The 15,776-nt window shown below is 43.1% G+C and overlaps 1 protein-coding gene across 1 annotated transcript in view; it reads left to right on the top strand.

Annotated features, from left to right (window-relative positions):
- The window catches only part of LOC306916795 (copine-8), a 109,511-nt gene that overhangs the window by 40,038 nt on the left and 53,697 nt on the right, over nucleotides 1–15,776 (top strand). Inside the window, exons 2-3 of the mRNA XM_079494822.1 lie at nucleotides 10,006–10,046; nucleotides 14,703–14,749. Of these exons, the coding sequence (XP_079350948.1) occupies nucleotides 10,006–10,046; nucleotides 14,703–14,749 (88 nt within the window). The remainder of the gene's footprint in view (nucleotides 1–10,005; nucleotides 10,047–14,702; nucleotides 14,750–15,776) is intronic.

The following is a 15,776-nucleotide window of genomic DNA, read 5'->3' as shown; positions in this document are numbered from 1 at the left end:
GGGATGCGGTGAGGAACGAGACGAAGTCGAGTTCCGCAAGCATCACTGAAATAGCCAACGCTAACATCTAAAACTCTTCTCCCCCCAACCCCCTAGCCCCCATCCCCCCCCCCCCCCCCCCCCCCCGCCTCTATCATCTCTCACACTCTTGCCCTCTTCTCCTCCACTGGGCTAAAAACCCACTTTATTTCTGTGGTGTGGGGGCGTGAGGCATGCTGGGTAGTCTCTGAGGGTCTCGGGGGATCAGCTGTGTAGTTGTCACGGTAACACGGTGGGACAGATGCCCTCTCACGCCGACATGATGGTGATGATGTGGTTATTAATTCAATACCAAAGTAGGAATACCAGAGGAGACCGGAGCAGATGAGCGGAGATGAGAGCAGAGAGTAGGGGAAAGAAAGTGGATCCTAAATGAAAGAGAGAGAAAGATGGAGAGAGACAACTTGTTATGTCCAAAACGTTAACTTGTCAGAAAATACGCTGAATCTAATGTAGTTATTATTTAGTCACAAGCTATTGCTTTTTTCATTCTTTTCCCCCCCAAAATCTAGAAAAAATCGAGAGAGGGGGAGAGAGGGGGAGAGAGGGGGAGGGAGAGAGAGGGAGAGGGAGAGAGGGAGACAGAGGGAGAGGGGGAGAGAGGGAGAGAGAGGGAGAGGGGGAGACAGAGGGAGAGAGGAGGGAGAGAGGAGGGAGAGAGGGAGAGGGAGGGAGAGAGAGAGAGGGAGAGAGAGGGAGAGAGAGCGCATGTATGAGAGAAATGTTTGACATAACTAGGGACGCCCAGGTCAACGTAACAGTCCTATAGCTACTGGAGGTATTCTCTCTACTCTCCCGAGGAATCATAATTAATAAATAAATAAAATGCCTTGTTAGTCAGGAACCCCGGCCGCCTGGCCGTTGCCATGGGAATTCTTTATTTTCATCCCTTTTTCTGTTCATGATGTTTACGAGTTCTTTCCCAACCGGGTCGGAGGTCGGCTGCCTTTTGGGATGATGTACTAATGTGTCATGAACTCTCTCTCTCCTACACTTATATCGTTATGAGAGAGAGAGAGAGAGAGAGAGAGAGAGAGAGAGAGAATCTTGCTCACTCTCACATTTACATCCCCCCGATGTCACATTAGTTTGCCGTTGATTGACAGTTGTGATCAGGGATGCTAAACAGATCTGGAATACAAATGTTTGTGTGTTTGTGCGCGTGTGCGGACTCCTTATTAATGTAGTCACTGCTACTGTAGGTGTAGTGACTGCTAGGTGTAGTGACTGGTGTATTGACTGCTAGGTGTAGTGACTGCTAGGTGTAGTCACTGCTACTGTAGGTGTAGTCACTGCTAGGTGTAGTGACTGCTAGGTGTAGTCACTGCTAGGTGTAGTGACTGCTAGATGTAGTGACTGCTAGGTGTATTGACTGCTAGATGTAGTGACTGCTAGGTGTAGTCACTGCTAGGTGTAGTGACTGGTGTATTGACTGCTAGATGTAGTGACTGCTAGGTGTAGTCACTGCTAGGTGTAGTGACTGGTGTATTGACTGCTAGGTGTAGTGACTGCTAGGTGTAGTCACTGCTAGGTGTAGTCACTGCTACTGTAGGTGTAGTGACTGCTAGGTGTAGTCACTGCTACTGTAGGTGTAGTGACTGCTAGGTGTAGTCACTGCTACTGTAGGTGTAGTGACTGCTAGGTGTAGTCACTGCTACTGTAGGTGTAGTGACTGCTAGGTGTAGTCACTGCTACTGTAGGTGTAGTGACTGCTAGGTGTAGTCACTGCTACTGTAGGTGTAGTGACTGCTAAGTGTAGTGACTGCTACTGTAGGTGTAGTGACTGCTAGGTGTAGTGACTGGTGTATTGACTGCTAGGTGTAGTGACTGCTACTGTAGGTGTAGTGACTGCTAGGTGTAGTCACTGCTACTGTAGGTGTAGTGACTGCTAGGTGTAGTGACTGGTGTATTGACTGCTAGGTGTAGTCACTGCTACTGTAGGTGTAGTGACTGCTAGGTGTAGTGACTGGTGTATTGACTGCTAGGTGTAGTCACTGCTACTGTAGGTGTAGTGACTGCTAGGTGTAGTGACTGGTGTATTGACTGCTAGGTGTAGTCACTGCTACTGCAGGTGTAGTGACTGCTAGGTGTAGTCACTGCTACTGTAGGTGTAGTGACTGCTAGGTGTAGTCACTGCTACTGCAGGTGTAGTGACTGCTAGGTGTAGTCACTGCTACTGTAGGTGTAGTGACTGCTAGGTGTAGTCACTGCTACTGTAGGTGTATTGACTGCTAGGTGTAGTCACTGCTACTGTAGGTGTAGTGACTGCTAGGTGTAGCTACTGGTGTATTGACTGCTAGGTGTAGTCACTGCTACTGTAGGTGTAGTGACTGCTAGGTGTAGTGACTGGTGTATTGACTGCTAGGTGTAGTCACTGCTACTGTAGGTGTAGTGACTGCTAGGTGTAGTCACTGCTACTGTAGGTGTAGTGACTGCTAGGTGTAGCTACTGGTGTATTGACTGCTAGGTGTAGTCACTGCTACTGTAGGTGTAGTGACTGCTAGGTGTAGTCACTGCTACTGTAGGTGTATTGACTGCTAGGTGTAGTCACTGCTACTGTAGGTGTAGTGACTGCTATGTGTAGCTACTGGTGTATTGACTGCTAGGTGTAGTCACTGCTACTGTAGGTGTAGTGACTGCTAGGTGTAGTCACTGCTACTGTAGGTGTAGTGACTGCTAGGTGTAGTCACTGCTACTGTAGGTGTATTGACTGCTAGGTGTAGTCACTGCTACTGTAGGTGTAGTGACTGCTAGGTGTAGTCACTGCTACTGTAGGTGTAGTGACTGCTAGGTGTAGTGACTGGTGTATTGACTGCTAGGTGTAGTCACTTCTACTGTAGGTGTAGTGACTGCTAGGTGTAGTGACTGGTGTATTGACTGCTAGGTGTAGTGAAAATGGGAGAAAATACGCTGAATTTAATGTAGTTATTATTTAGTCACAAGCTATTGCTTTTTTCATTCTTTTTCACCCCAAAATCTAGCAAAAATCGAGAGGGGGAGAGAGAGGGAGAGAGAGAGGGAGGGAGGGAGGGAGAGGGAGGGAATCTTGCTCACTCTCACATCCCCCCGATGTCACATTAGTTTGCCGTTGATTGACAGCTGTGATCAGGGATGCTAAACAGATCTGGAATACAAATGTTTGTGTGTTTGTGCGCGTGTGCAGACTCCTTATTGGTCCTTATTGGTGTAGAAAACCCTGTTTTCTACTGGTGTGTCTTTATTTGTGCACGAGAGAGAGATGAGTCATTGAATTACCCTTTCAGGTGGAAACCCTGAAAATACACACGCACACGCACACGCACACACACACACACACACACACACACACACACACACACACACACACACACACACACACACACACACACACACAGGCCACAAGTGTGCCAACTACTCTGTGTGTAGTGACTGCTAGGTGTATTGACTGCTACTGTAGGTGTAGTGACTGCTAGGTGTAGGCCTATTGACTGCTACTGTAGGTGTAGTGACTGCTAGGTGTAGGCCTATTGACTTCTACTGTAGGTGTAGTGACTGCTAGGTGTAGTGACTGGTGTAGTGACTGCTATTTGTAGTCACTGCTACTGTAGGTGTAGTGACTGCTAGGTGTAGTGACTGGTGTAGTGACTGCTAGGTGTAGTCACTGCTACTCTTCCTGGGGTCCATGACAAACAATACATATAACACAACACAATAAAAAAAATAACACTGCACAATAAAAACAGGTGCAATCTTGAAAAAAATACATTCATAATACAAAATACAAATGCATTTAAGACATTAAAAATACAGAGAAAATAAAAACATTAAACAAGACATCCCCTTAAATGATGTCAGTTAATTATAAAATTGGGGTAATTGATCAGGTGTCTCTTAAGGAGCCTCTTAAAACTAGCCTTACTGGGTGCTTTCGTGATTATAGTTGGTAACGTGTTCCATACTGAAATAGCCCTGAACATTACAGATCTGCAAACCGCATTTGTTCTGGGTTTTTCTTTGACCATGTGGCCACTAACTAGTAGCCTGCCTGGTAGCATGACTATGACGATCTCTCACATACTGAATTCGTGAATACAGACAAACAGGTTGTTTACTATGACAAACATTCCTAAAGAAACTCACTAAATTGCATGCCAACCTCTCCTCTACTCTGAGCCATGAGAGACTGGCATGCAAACTCTCTGTACTCTGCCTCACACCCACTGGACAGTGCAGTGCAAGCCTTGCAGCTTTATTCTGAGCTATTTGAAGCTTGGACAGATGTTTTTTGTCTGCACCCGACCAAATTGTAGAGCAATAATCAAGGTGAGATAGTACCAGTGCCTGTGTCACTAGCACTCTAGAGGCTGGGGTCAAAAACGAGGAACACCTTTTGATGCATGCTATTCCTCTGCCCATTTTCTTAACAATATTTTCAATATGTTTCTCCCATGTTAGCTGTCCATCGAGTGTGACACCCAGCAAGACAGCCTCTTGAACCTGTTCAATATTTGAGTCCTTAAGTGATAGGCACAGCTGACTAACCTCCTTAGTAGCATTTCTAGCAGTGAACACTATACTTTTAGTTTTGGCTAAATTCAGAACAAGTCTGTTCTCAGATATCCAGTCAAGTAATAGTTTCAGTTCTGATTGAAGTGTGTTTTTTATCTCAAGTAAACTGTTTGATGCATAATAAACAGTCGAATCAGTCGAATCATCTCAATAAAGTACAACGACTCTTATCTAAAACAAAAGGCATGTCATTTGTAAATATTGTGTAAAGTAGAGGGCCAAGGCAGCTCCCCTGGGGTACACCACACTGTAAACCTTTAGAAGAGGAAAAACTACCATTAAAAAAGACACACTGCATCCTATTGGATAAATATATATATATATATATAATATATATATATAATATGGCATAATATGGCATGCTGAAAATCTGAATTTAATTGATTACATGAAAAATAAAATAGTACCTGCTCAAGAACAACTTTTTCCATTAGCTTACTCAACACTGGAAGAATACTAATGGATCTGCTGTTGCCAGCTGAGAAACTGTCCCGTTTATTTTTTGGAAGGGGTACAACCAACCTTAGCAGATTTCCAAACCTGTGGAAATAACCCCTCTTTCAGACTTAAGTTAAAAATATGACATATCGGCAATGAGATTATATTAGAAACTACTTTAAGTAACCGTCCATCAACATTATCCATACCAGCTGGTTTATCATTGTTTAGCCCATAAAGTAGTTTTTCCACCATCAATTTGTATAGGTTGAAACTTAAAAACACATTGTTTGTTTTTCATGATGTGTTTGTTATTATTTCATGTGACATACCACCACTACCTCTAGGGGAGCCCATGTCCTTTCTTAACTTATCAACTTTATCTGCAAAATGATCATTAAAATGGTTTGCAATGTCCTTTGTGTTAGTTAAAAAACTTCCATTCACCTCAATGAATGAAGGTGAATTACTGCAGCCTCTACCCATTATTTCATTCAGGGTTCTCCAGAGTTTGTTACCATCATTTTTCCTCTCCTGAATTAGATTTTGATAATATGCCCTTTTTTGTCTCCACCAGGCCGAAGGCATGGGGAGAGAGTATGTTTTGCACTCCGTCCGTGTGTGTGTGTGTGTGTGTGTCCGTCCGTCCGTGTGTGTGTGTGTGTCCGTCCGTCCTTCCGTTACCAGCTAATCTCCGGCACCGTTAACCTGGTCGATGCCAAACTTTGCACACACACTCCCTGGATGCCAACGATGAACCTCTGCCCCGCATTTTCCAGAACGGCCTGTTATAGCGCCACCATGAGGCAGCTTTTCACATTTTTTACCTAAAACTGCACCGATCTGCGTGAAACGTTGCATGCACACTCCCTAGAGGCCAAGGACAAACCTTTGACCTGCATTTTCCGCATCTGCCTTTTATAGCGCCACCAGGAGGCCGACTTTTGTAAAACACATTTTTTTATATTACTCCTCCAGATTCTGTCCAAAAATCTCACAAATCGTTACACAGTATCTCTATGGTCATGTGGTCAAGTCGGATCTGTCCAATATTTCATATTCCATCCTAATTGGCTATAATTGGCTTTCACAGTTTGCAAGATTGCCCCGTTTTGAACAAAAGCCTCAAATCATGAACGCAGCATGCAATTTACGTGAAATCTTTCACACATTTTCTTACTAGGCTGAGGAATATATCCCACCCTTTTCACATTGGCCTGTTATAGCGCCACCAACAGGTTGATTTTTGCAAAACACATTTTTGGAACAAAATGCCTCAAGTCATCCAATTGCCATCAAAGGCAAACATGTTTATATTACTCCTAAACATTTTGCCAAACATCTCACACAGTCCTATCCTCCTGGTGGAGACCTGTGCCCAGAAGGGCACTTTTTCTAGTTTCTTTCTGTTTAACTTAGTAACTTTATTCCTCATTATACAATACATTTGCCATTTTTCAGTACCTTTCAAATCTATTGCAGCTTTCTTCAACTGATCTCTTTCGCGCATACATGCTCTGAGCTCATCATCAATCCATGATGCTTTACCAGAGCCTACTGTAAATTTCCTTAATGGGACATGCCTATCTGCTACACAGAGGAATAATTCATTAAATAACTTGAGAGCTTCTTCAACCCCAGGGCCATGTAATGCTAACACCTGATTCCATTCAACATTCTCTATATCTCTAATAAAAGCATTTTCACAGAACCTTATATATGACCTCTTATACAATACTTTAGGTCCAGCTTTTGGAGCTGTATTTTTCCTTGCAATAGCCACAATATTATGGTCGCTAAACCCCACAGAGACAGATACTGCTTTGGAACAAAGATCTGTGTTATTAGAAAATATATGGTCAATACAAGTTGCAGATGTATGCCCAGCATCATTGCAGTACACTCTGGTTGGTTGCTACTGTAGGTGTAGTGACTGCTAGGTGTAGTGACTGCTAGGTGTATTGACTGCTACTGTAGGTGTAGTGACTGCTAGGTGTAGTGACTGCTAGGTGTATTGACTGCGACTGCTAGGTGTAGTGACTGCTAGGTGTAGTGACTGGTGTAGTGACTGCTAGGTGTAGTGACTGGTGTAGTGACTGCTAGGTGTAGTGACTGCTACTGTAGGTGTAGTGACTGCTAGGTGTAGTGACTGTAGTGACTGCTAGGTGTAGTGACTGCTAGGTGTATTGACTGCTACTGTAGGTGTAGTGACTGCTAGGTGTAGTGACTGGTGTATTGACTGCTAGGTGTAGTGACTGCTAGGTGTTGTGACTGCCAGGTGTATTGATGACTGCTACAGTATGTCAGGTGTAGTGACTGCTAGGTGTAGTGACTGGTGTATTGACTGCTAGGTGTAGTGACTGCTAGGTGTTGTGACTGCCAGGTGTATTGATGACTGCTACAGTATGTCAGGTGTAGTGACTGCTAGGTGTTGTGACTGCCAGGTGTATTGATGACTGCTACAGTATGTCAGGTGTATTGACTGCTAGGTGTAGTGACTGCCAGGTGTATTGATGACTGCTACAGTATGTCAGGTGTATTGACTGCTAGGTGTAGTGACTGCTAGGTGTATTGACTGCTACTGTAGGTGTAGTGACTGCTAGGTGTAGGCCTATTGACTGCTACTGTAGGCGTAGTGACTGCTAGGTGTAGTGACTGCTAGGTGTTGTGACTGCCAGGTGTATTGATGACTGCTACAGTATGCCAGATGTATTGGCTGCTGCTTGCATTTTTCAGTGGCTGCAGTGAGTTGCTAGTTGTACGGTAGAAGAGCGCATCACGTCATGCCTGGCTGACATCTCACAGTGGATGTCTTTTCACCACCTCAAACTGAACCCAGGCAAGACTGAGCTTCTCTTCTCTTCTTCCCAGTCTATTTCCATAGACAACGCCTTGGTAACTTTGGTTCCAACAGCCAAGAGCTGGTTGATCCTGCCAGTAGCATATGCTTGTCTCAAAGATTAAGCCATGCATGTCTAACGGCCGGGCTCCACCGGGCGCGTCAGCGTCGCGTCTCCGTCACCGTCAGGGAATGTTCCCTTTTTAATCAATGAAGGGTGGCTACACAGCCCGCGTTGACGGAGACGCGACGCGTGCATTAAAATTGAACCGGTGCGTTTTTTGACGCGACGTGACGGAGACGCAACGCGTCCGGTGGAGCCCTGGCGTAAGTACAAACGGCTTGTACAGTGAAACTGCGATCCTGTAATGTCCTGTTACTGTGCTCTCATTCTAAGCACACAGTGACATTACAGCGGTCACTCAATCCTGTAGGATTACACTCTATAACATTCAACGAATTAGACCCTTCCTCACCCAGGAGTCAGCCCAGTTCCTTATCCAGACATCAGTCATATCAAAACTTGACTATTCTAACTCCCTCCTTACTGGCCTACCGGCATGCACACTTAGCCTCTACAATTGATCCAGAATGCCACAGCTTACTTGGTCTTTAACCAGCCTAAATACTCACATGTCTCCCCCCTTCTCCGCTCCCTCCATTGGCTCCCAGTCACTGCCTACAAAACTCTGATGCTGGCCTTCAAAGCTACCAAAGGTACTACCAATGATCGGACCCTACAAACCCTCCCCCGTGCTCAGATTAGCCAACACAGGGAAGCTGGAAGTACATTCACTAAAAACGCTGGGACAACGCTCCACACGTCCATAACTCTTCTCCCTTCTGGCTCCAAAACTATGGAATGCACTTCCCATTGCATTCAGAACTGCAGCAGACTCACTCCCAATCTTTCCATCATAACCTGTAGCACTTGCCGTAGAACTTGCCCTAGCCTCGATGACCTTACAGGCATATGCAAATGTTTGGGATCAATGGTAGTAATTCATATCTGCTCTGGTCAATGTAACAGTCCTACTGTAGCTACTGGAGGTATTCTAACTACTCTCCTGACACACACACGCACGCACGCATGCGCGCGCACACACACATACACACACACACACACACACACACACACACACACACACACACACACACACACACACACACACACACACACACACACAGAAGTGTCTTGATTGAGTGAACATTTTGTTGAACAATGCTTTTGAGTAAAAAATGCAAAATTGATGAGACACAAAAAAGCCAAAGGGCTTATTTAAACATTCAACACTCAAGTAACCGGAAAACAACAACGCTGTTGTACAATGTAAAAACATAACAATTTACAGTTTAACCCAGTAAGACCTGAGGCCGATTCTATGAATGCATTCTAAATTGTTTGTCACGCAAAGGTAGCAGATCCACAAGCTCTATACGTGGCACTGAGACAGTGGCGACCTGAGACCAGATTCTACAAATGTCTTCAACATTATGACAGTTTTATGATAAACCTATGTTTCTATATGAGTGGTTCTCAGACTATTTTATGTCAAGCACCTCAAAAATGATATTTATTTTTGCCACCGAACCCCCCAGAAGCAAATATTTGAGTTAAAAACGTTTGCTGTGAATGATATATTCAAAGATTTGCACACGTTTTCATGTTAAAAAAAAGAAAAGAAAAAGCACTGCGAGCTTGTATATTTTCTATTTTTGAATAGCTAAAGTATAAAATGATGGTTAATGTGGTAAACTTGACACAGGTAATGGGGGCCCAGGGACACCACACCTGCAGTATGCCCCTCACCCTCACACCAAACATGGCAGAGCTCACAGTGAGACGTTTACCCTGAGGGCGGGGCAGATCAGGAGGGGAGGGACGCATTTACGTGTAGCTACAGACTGAATGAATTCCTGGCTGCATGCTTTTAGTGGTTGCACCTAGCTGTCAAAAAAATCAGTGTGAAGTATGTAAGTGTTTTGTCTCAGTTAAGTCAAGTCAATGTTTTGTCAATTCTAATTTTGGTTATCTCTACTATTATAATCCTGTTCTCCTGAACTCATTATCGTCGTCCTCGCTGTCACAGCTTTATGATTGATGTTCTGACCAAAGTCTTTCTCTCTTTGTGTCTCCATAGAAACCTGCTGGACAGAGATACCTTCTCCAAATCAGACCCAAGTAAGAGCCATGTCTTTGTTCCTCACACTGGCTGTGTCTCTCCACCATTCTGTACTAGTGGCTGTCTCTCCACCATCTACTGTATACTAGTGGCTGTGTCTCCACCATCTATAATTAGGGATGGAGCTTGTTAATTTGTATTGGTAACGAGCACCTTATCGATCAGGCTTATCGAGCCGGGTTCTTATCGAGCCCACTATGGAGCATTTCCTATTATTTTGTGGAAAGGCGGGAGACAATAAATTCTGAACAGAACCAATATATTTTACTATAGGGCCTTCAAATACCGTACTTTTCTAACAGAAAAGTACTGTCCTTCCTGTTCTGACATTCCATATGTTGATCTGACCTCATCAAACCCTGTACACAAGACACACTCCATATATGGCCAGTACAGAATTCATTCCATATGTTGATCTGACCCCCCCATGCCAAAGCGCCAGCGCTCGACCAGCAGTCTGCCGTCACCCAGGCGGATGCGTGCACGCGACCTCGCCCTTTTGGTCGCTTCTCGCCCTCAGGCGTCTTACTGGTATAATGTGGTTGGGAACCCCTGCTCTATACCTACGACTGGTGAAACGTAACTAAGTACAGTCATGTACTTAAGTACAATTTTAGAGTATTGTCCATTTTTTTAATTCTCCACCTACATCTCAAAGGCAAATATTGCACACTTTTTACTACACAATTATATGAACATATTTGTTGTAGTACATTTTGAAAACCTACATTAACCACTTCAGTGCCATTTTTTTGTTGTTCTATTTGAAAATAGCACAGATGTACAAGTTCACAAGGCACTGCAAAGTGACGTGTTGTGAGCTTTGTGTAAGTTATTTGTCGTTGGGTGAGTCCTTGGGGAGAGGTTGTGTAGCAGTCTTAGCTCTGTAGTTTTGTCTTTGGTGTCTTGGTTCCAGCTAGAGTCCTCAGTGTACTTCTGTTGACATTGGAGTGCTTGGCCATGCAGTTGTGTGTTGTGTACAGGGAGTACGGGTCCATTTGGTTTAGTTTGTACTAATTCCAAAGCTTACACATTTGGAACCACCTAGGAATCGTTAAGGAACCGGAATCGTTAAAATCCTAAAGAATCTTCTCGTTGGTTCCTTTCTGTTATTTTATTGCGTTGTGTGTATAAGTGTGAATGTGATATGGATCTCCCTTGGTCTGAAATAAAGATTGAATTGATCCCAACCCTAGTCATGGGGGCTGACGTGATTTTTCCCATTCTCACCATTACTGGTGGTGGTTCTGGTTCGTTGGGGAGTCCAGTATCCAGGTGTGTGCGCGTGTGCGTGTGCGTGTGCGTGTGCATGTGCGCGTGTGCGTGCGTGCGTAAGTAAGCCTGGCTATTATTAGAGGCTATTGTGTGAGGGTGTGCACAACCACCTGGAGAGAACATCAAAGACCTCTGATGAGTTCAGTAATTTCATTTGCTTGTTTCGTGTGGGGAGGATAAATTCGACACAGTACTCTGAAATTATGTTTTGCCACCATCAGAATCAGGCAAAAAATAACAACGTTATTCTGAGCCTTTGATGTTGCCTTTTTGGTTGTTGAGTGATACCATTTAGAGCTTATTATATTATTATACGTAATATTCCAACGTAGCCTCGAAAGGAACATTTTCAAACTGATATTGTGGTGGAAACAGCTGCCTCATGGTGACTTTATACACCAATGTCTAATCAATGTCTAACCAATGACTAGTCTAAACTAAGTAGGCCTATGCACCCCCTTATATTATCATCACTTTACCCAAACATCCAGCATTAATGCGGAGATACTGGTTTTGTCCATCATTGATTAGAATAACGAAGTCAGACGGGGGGGAAAAACTATGATGCATTTTTCGTTAGAAGCACTTTTAAAGAATTAAAGAATTGATGAACATCAATTAATTACCAGCTGCGTTATTATATCTGCAGAATTGTGCTATGAAATGTAAATATCTGTGTCTATCTGTATTTGGGTGTGTGTGGAAATGTTGCAACTTTCTGGCTGCAATGCAATGCTATCCCACTGGCTGAGAGGTTGGCTAGAGGCAAAAAGTGTCTGGTTGCCTAGAGACGATTCAGCCAATAGAGCACGGGAGTCTGAGGTCAATATCGGTAGAGGGCTCAAGTCCACGGGTTCACGTACTTTTTATTTGCATTGTAATCCCCATAGGGGGATTTTAGATCGCCTCATATAAAAACTGTGTTTGAAAAATAAACATGTCATCCCGGCCGTTTCACTCGTATGGATATGAAGAATCAACTGACTGAGAGAAAACGCTAATGTTACTGCTGCTGAATTAGTTAGATTTTCGCTAGAAACAGACTATCAAATATGAGTGACTGACGGACCTCGTAAATGATACAGAGACACCTCCCTGACAATATTGCAGATACAGCTTGTTTATTTTGGGACCACAATGCTTATATGAGACGATTTCAAGAGGACCCCATGTTGTTCTCCATAATGACTAGTTATGACAATGAAATGATAAGTTGCCACTACAGACCTAATAGAAAGTAGACCTGCCTGCTTTACAGCTGGTAAAAATAACGCACGCACGCACGCACGCACCATCATACCACTTGTAGTAGGGTTTTTTTTTTTGTATGTTTCTTGTGGCTTTCGCCTTTATTTTATTTATTTTTTATAGAGGGACAGACAGTAGGCTGACAGGAAATGGGGAGACAGATGGGGGGGGGGTGACATGCAGTAAAGGCTGTCGGGATCGGGAGTCAAACCCGCGGCACACTGCCAGACTTGGACTACCGGCCAAGGTGCCTCGACCGCTGAGCCACGGCCCAGGCCTAAGTAGGGGTCAGTCAGTTGATCCATCAAAATCGATAATACGGCGGATAAAAGCATGATATGATATGATATGATATAGTACTTTATTGTCAGTTCACACTGAACTTTGTCTTGCGACCCAGCAGCCATGCAGAACACACATTTGACACATTTGACATAACACAATTTACATACATAAAGACATGAAGACAAGAGCAATATCCACCGCTTAGATTACCCCGTGGCTACAACAACTCCTGATTAAGCCTCAAGGTCGAATGGTGGACAAAGGACCTCTTTAGTCTGACCTTATTGTATGACATTTGGTACAGATGTCCCTTGGGTAATCCTAAAACATCCTAGAAGGGGTGCCCCCAAAATAATCTTTAACAGGAAGTGAGTTATTGACAAAATTGAAAATGGCCGCCTATAGTGTTGCTGATTGACTCAAAAAGCCTATAGAATATCATAGAATGTGGCTCATAATATCCCTTGGGTCATCCTAAGGCATCCTAGAAGGGCTGCCCAATGGAATCTGAAACAGGAAGTGAGTTATTGATTTTTTTGCTGAAAAATGTCTCTTAACCCATTTTGACCTGAGATCAGATTCTAAAAATGTCTTCTACATCCTGACAGTTTTCTGAAAAAGCTATGTTTCTATGTCAGTCGTTCTTCGATTTAAAAAAAATAGCAGACCTACAAGCTCGTAGCACGCCTATGAGCTTGTAGATCTGCTATTTTTCAATAGCTAAAGCATAACATAATGCTAACACCAAAAGGGGTTCCCGCCCCCAAAATGGGTTAATGGAAAACATTCCTCCCACACACCCACACACCCTTCTAGGATGTTTAAGGATGACCCAAGGGACATCTGTATCAAATGTCTTGCTTGTATCCGCCGCATAACGATTTGGACGTTTTCTTACGGCATTACCCCCTACTATTGGCCTTTGGTGTTGTTGTTTTTTGGAGGGCACAAAGGCCAAATACCAGGGCATGAAGGCCATTCAATCAAACAATGATTTTTAAGTAAATCATGAATTTGAGGATGATAACATTTAGTACAGTAGCCTATAGTACATATATCAGTAATTATATAACCTGTTTATTTCCAATATTTGTAAAAAGTCATATTGGTCTCAATATTTCTCTCATTCTGCACTGCACTTCACTGATTGAAGTAAGGTTAATTTACAGATTCAAGGTTTTATTGTATGTTCTTTTTTTAAGATTTGTTTTTGGCTTTTCTGCCTTTATTGATATAGATACAAGTGAAGAATGACAGGAAGGAGGGTGAGAGAGAGAGATGGGGGGAGACATGCAGCAAAGGTCGTTATGAACGGGACGATGCACTGTCAGGCCAGAGCCTATATGTGGCATGTGCCTGGATGGTTTCATTGTATTTGACTAATGAGTCTTTAGTTGATTTTACATAATTTAGCCTAAACTCCAGTATTTGTTCATTATTGATGAACCTTTTTTTTCATTATTTTGGTTCGCCTAATACACATTAACATTATCCAACAAGTTTTTATACATTTTTCATAATCACTTTTCCAATAAGAATTTAGAATCAACCACAGACCGAGGATAAACGGTGAAATCATGCCGTGCAGGCAGAGCATCAAGGCCACTGTGGCCACTATTTTATCGAGGGGCACACGGCCAAGGTCAAAATGCGTCAAATAGAGACACATTGTGAGATTGTACATTGGGTATTTTTGCCCCCAAAAATAATAAAAAAGCTAAAGATTAGATTTAATTAAGATAAAAGCGGCACTATGTAATTTTTGTAATGACTTTATACGGATCAGTTGCTTTCAGATTATTGGTTGTACAGCTGTAGTGTTATTGAACTGTTTCTGTGTTCCACAGTCTGTGTTCTCTACACGCAAGGAGTCGGCAACAAGGAATGGAGAGAGGTGAGTCCTCAGCACAACTTTATTTTCACATCACAGGTGGAAGAAAAGAGGTTGAAATTCTTTGTCGTACATACAAAGCTCCATCATTGTGTTGCACCGAAGTTTGACATCACTGTTGCAATTTGTTGTATTGGAATTTCCAGACGTCATTGAAGAAATAAGATTTTTTACGCTTTTTTTACTCAATATGAAGCATCATCTGACGCAGAAAAATACAAATTTATCCACTTTTTATTTTTACTTTTTCTCCGACACAGAGTCACATCGCCGGGGTGGTTTGTTTATTTTTGGAACACAGTTCTTATATGACGCAATCTAAGATTTGCCAATGGGAATTCCAATACAAAAGATAACGTCATGACAGGTGATTATGTAATTTTGACAGGGCTAGTTAGAGGTGCGATGGTGAGGGCCGTCACCAAATTCACCGAGTGTGTGTGTGTGTGTGTGTACGCACGCATGCACGCATGCACGCACGCATGCACACGCACACTCATGTCATGATTTCCAAATAAATGAATATTCACCTATGCAAATGCATGTGGGAGCAGTCACTCACAGTTATTCATAGTTTTGCATAAGCCGGCATGTGCCTCCCATTATGAATATGATAAATGCCAGGTAGAGACCTCACTTAACCCACCGTCAGCTCCCACTCCGGCATTTCTGCATTGGATAGTGTTTAATGTCATACATTGTTCGTTAAAAGGCTCCCGTTGGCACAGAAGTAACCACCTACATGTCTTTGTGATAGTAACTTTTTGGATATTTGTATTAACTTGAACTTGAACTCTAGCATCCCTATTCTGAGGGGAGCATTAGCCTGCAAGGCGTTGTGAGCTCGTAGATTGGCTATTTTCAGTGGAGAGGTTTGGTTCAGAAGGAAAAAGGAGCAAACCAAGTACAGAGCCAATGGTCAAGTTTACTTTATTGAGGGTTTACAGTAAGTGATTGAATGTCTTGAGAAAAAAAAAAAAAAAAAAAAAACATTAATTCATTAATCTGCAACACAATTTTATACAATATG

The sequence above is a fragment of the Electrona antarctica genome (assembly GCF_951216825.1).
Source record: "Electrona antarctica genome assembly, chromosome: 23".
In the NCBI taxonomy this organism is placed as follows: Eukaryota; Metazoa; Chordata; class Actinopteri; order Myctophiformes; family Myctophidae; genus Electrona; species Electrona antarctica.
The sequence above is the reverse complement of the archived record's forward strand: the minus strand, read 5'-3'. Positions and strand labels throughout refer to the sequence as shown.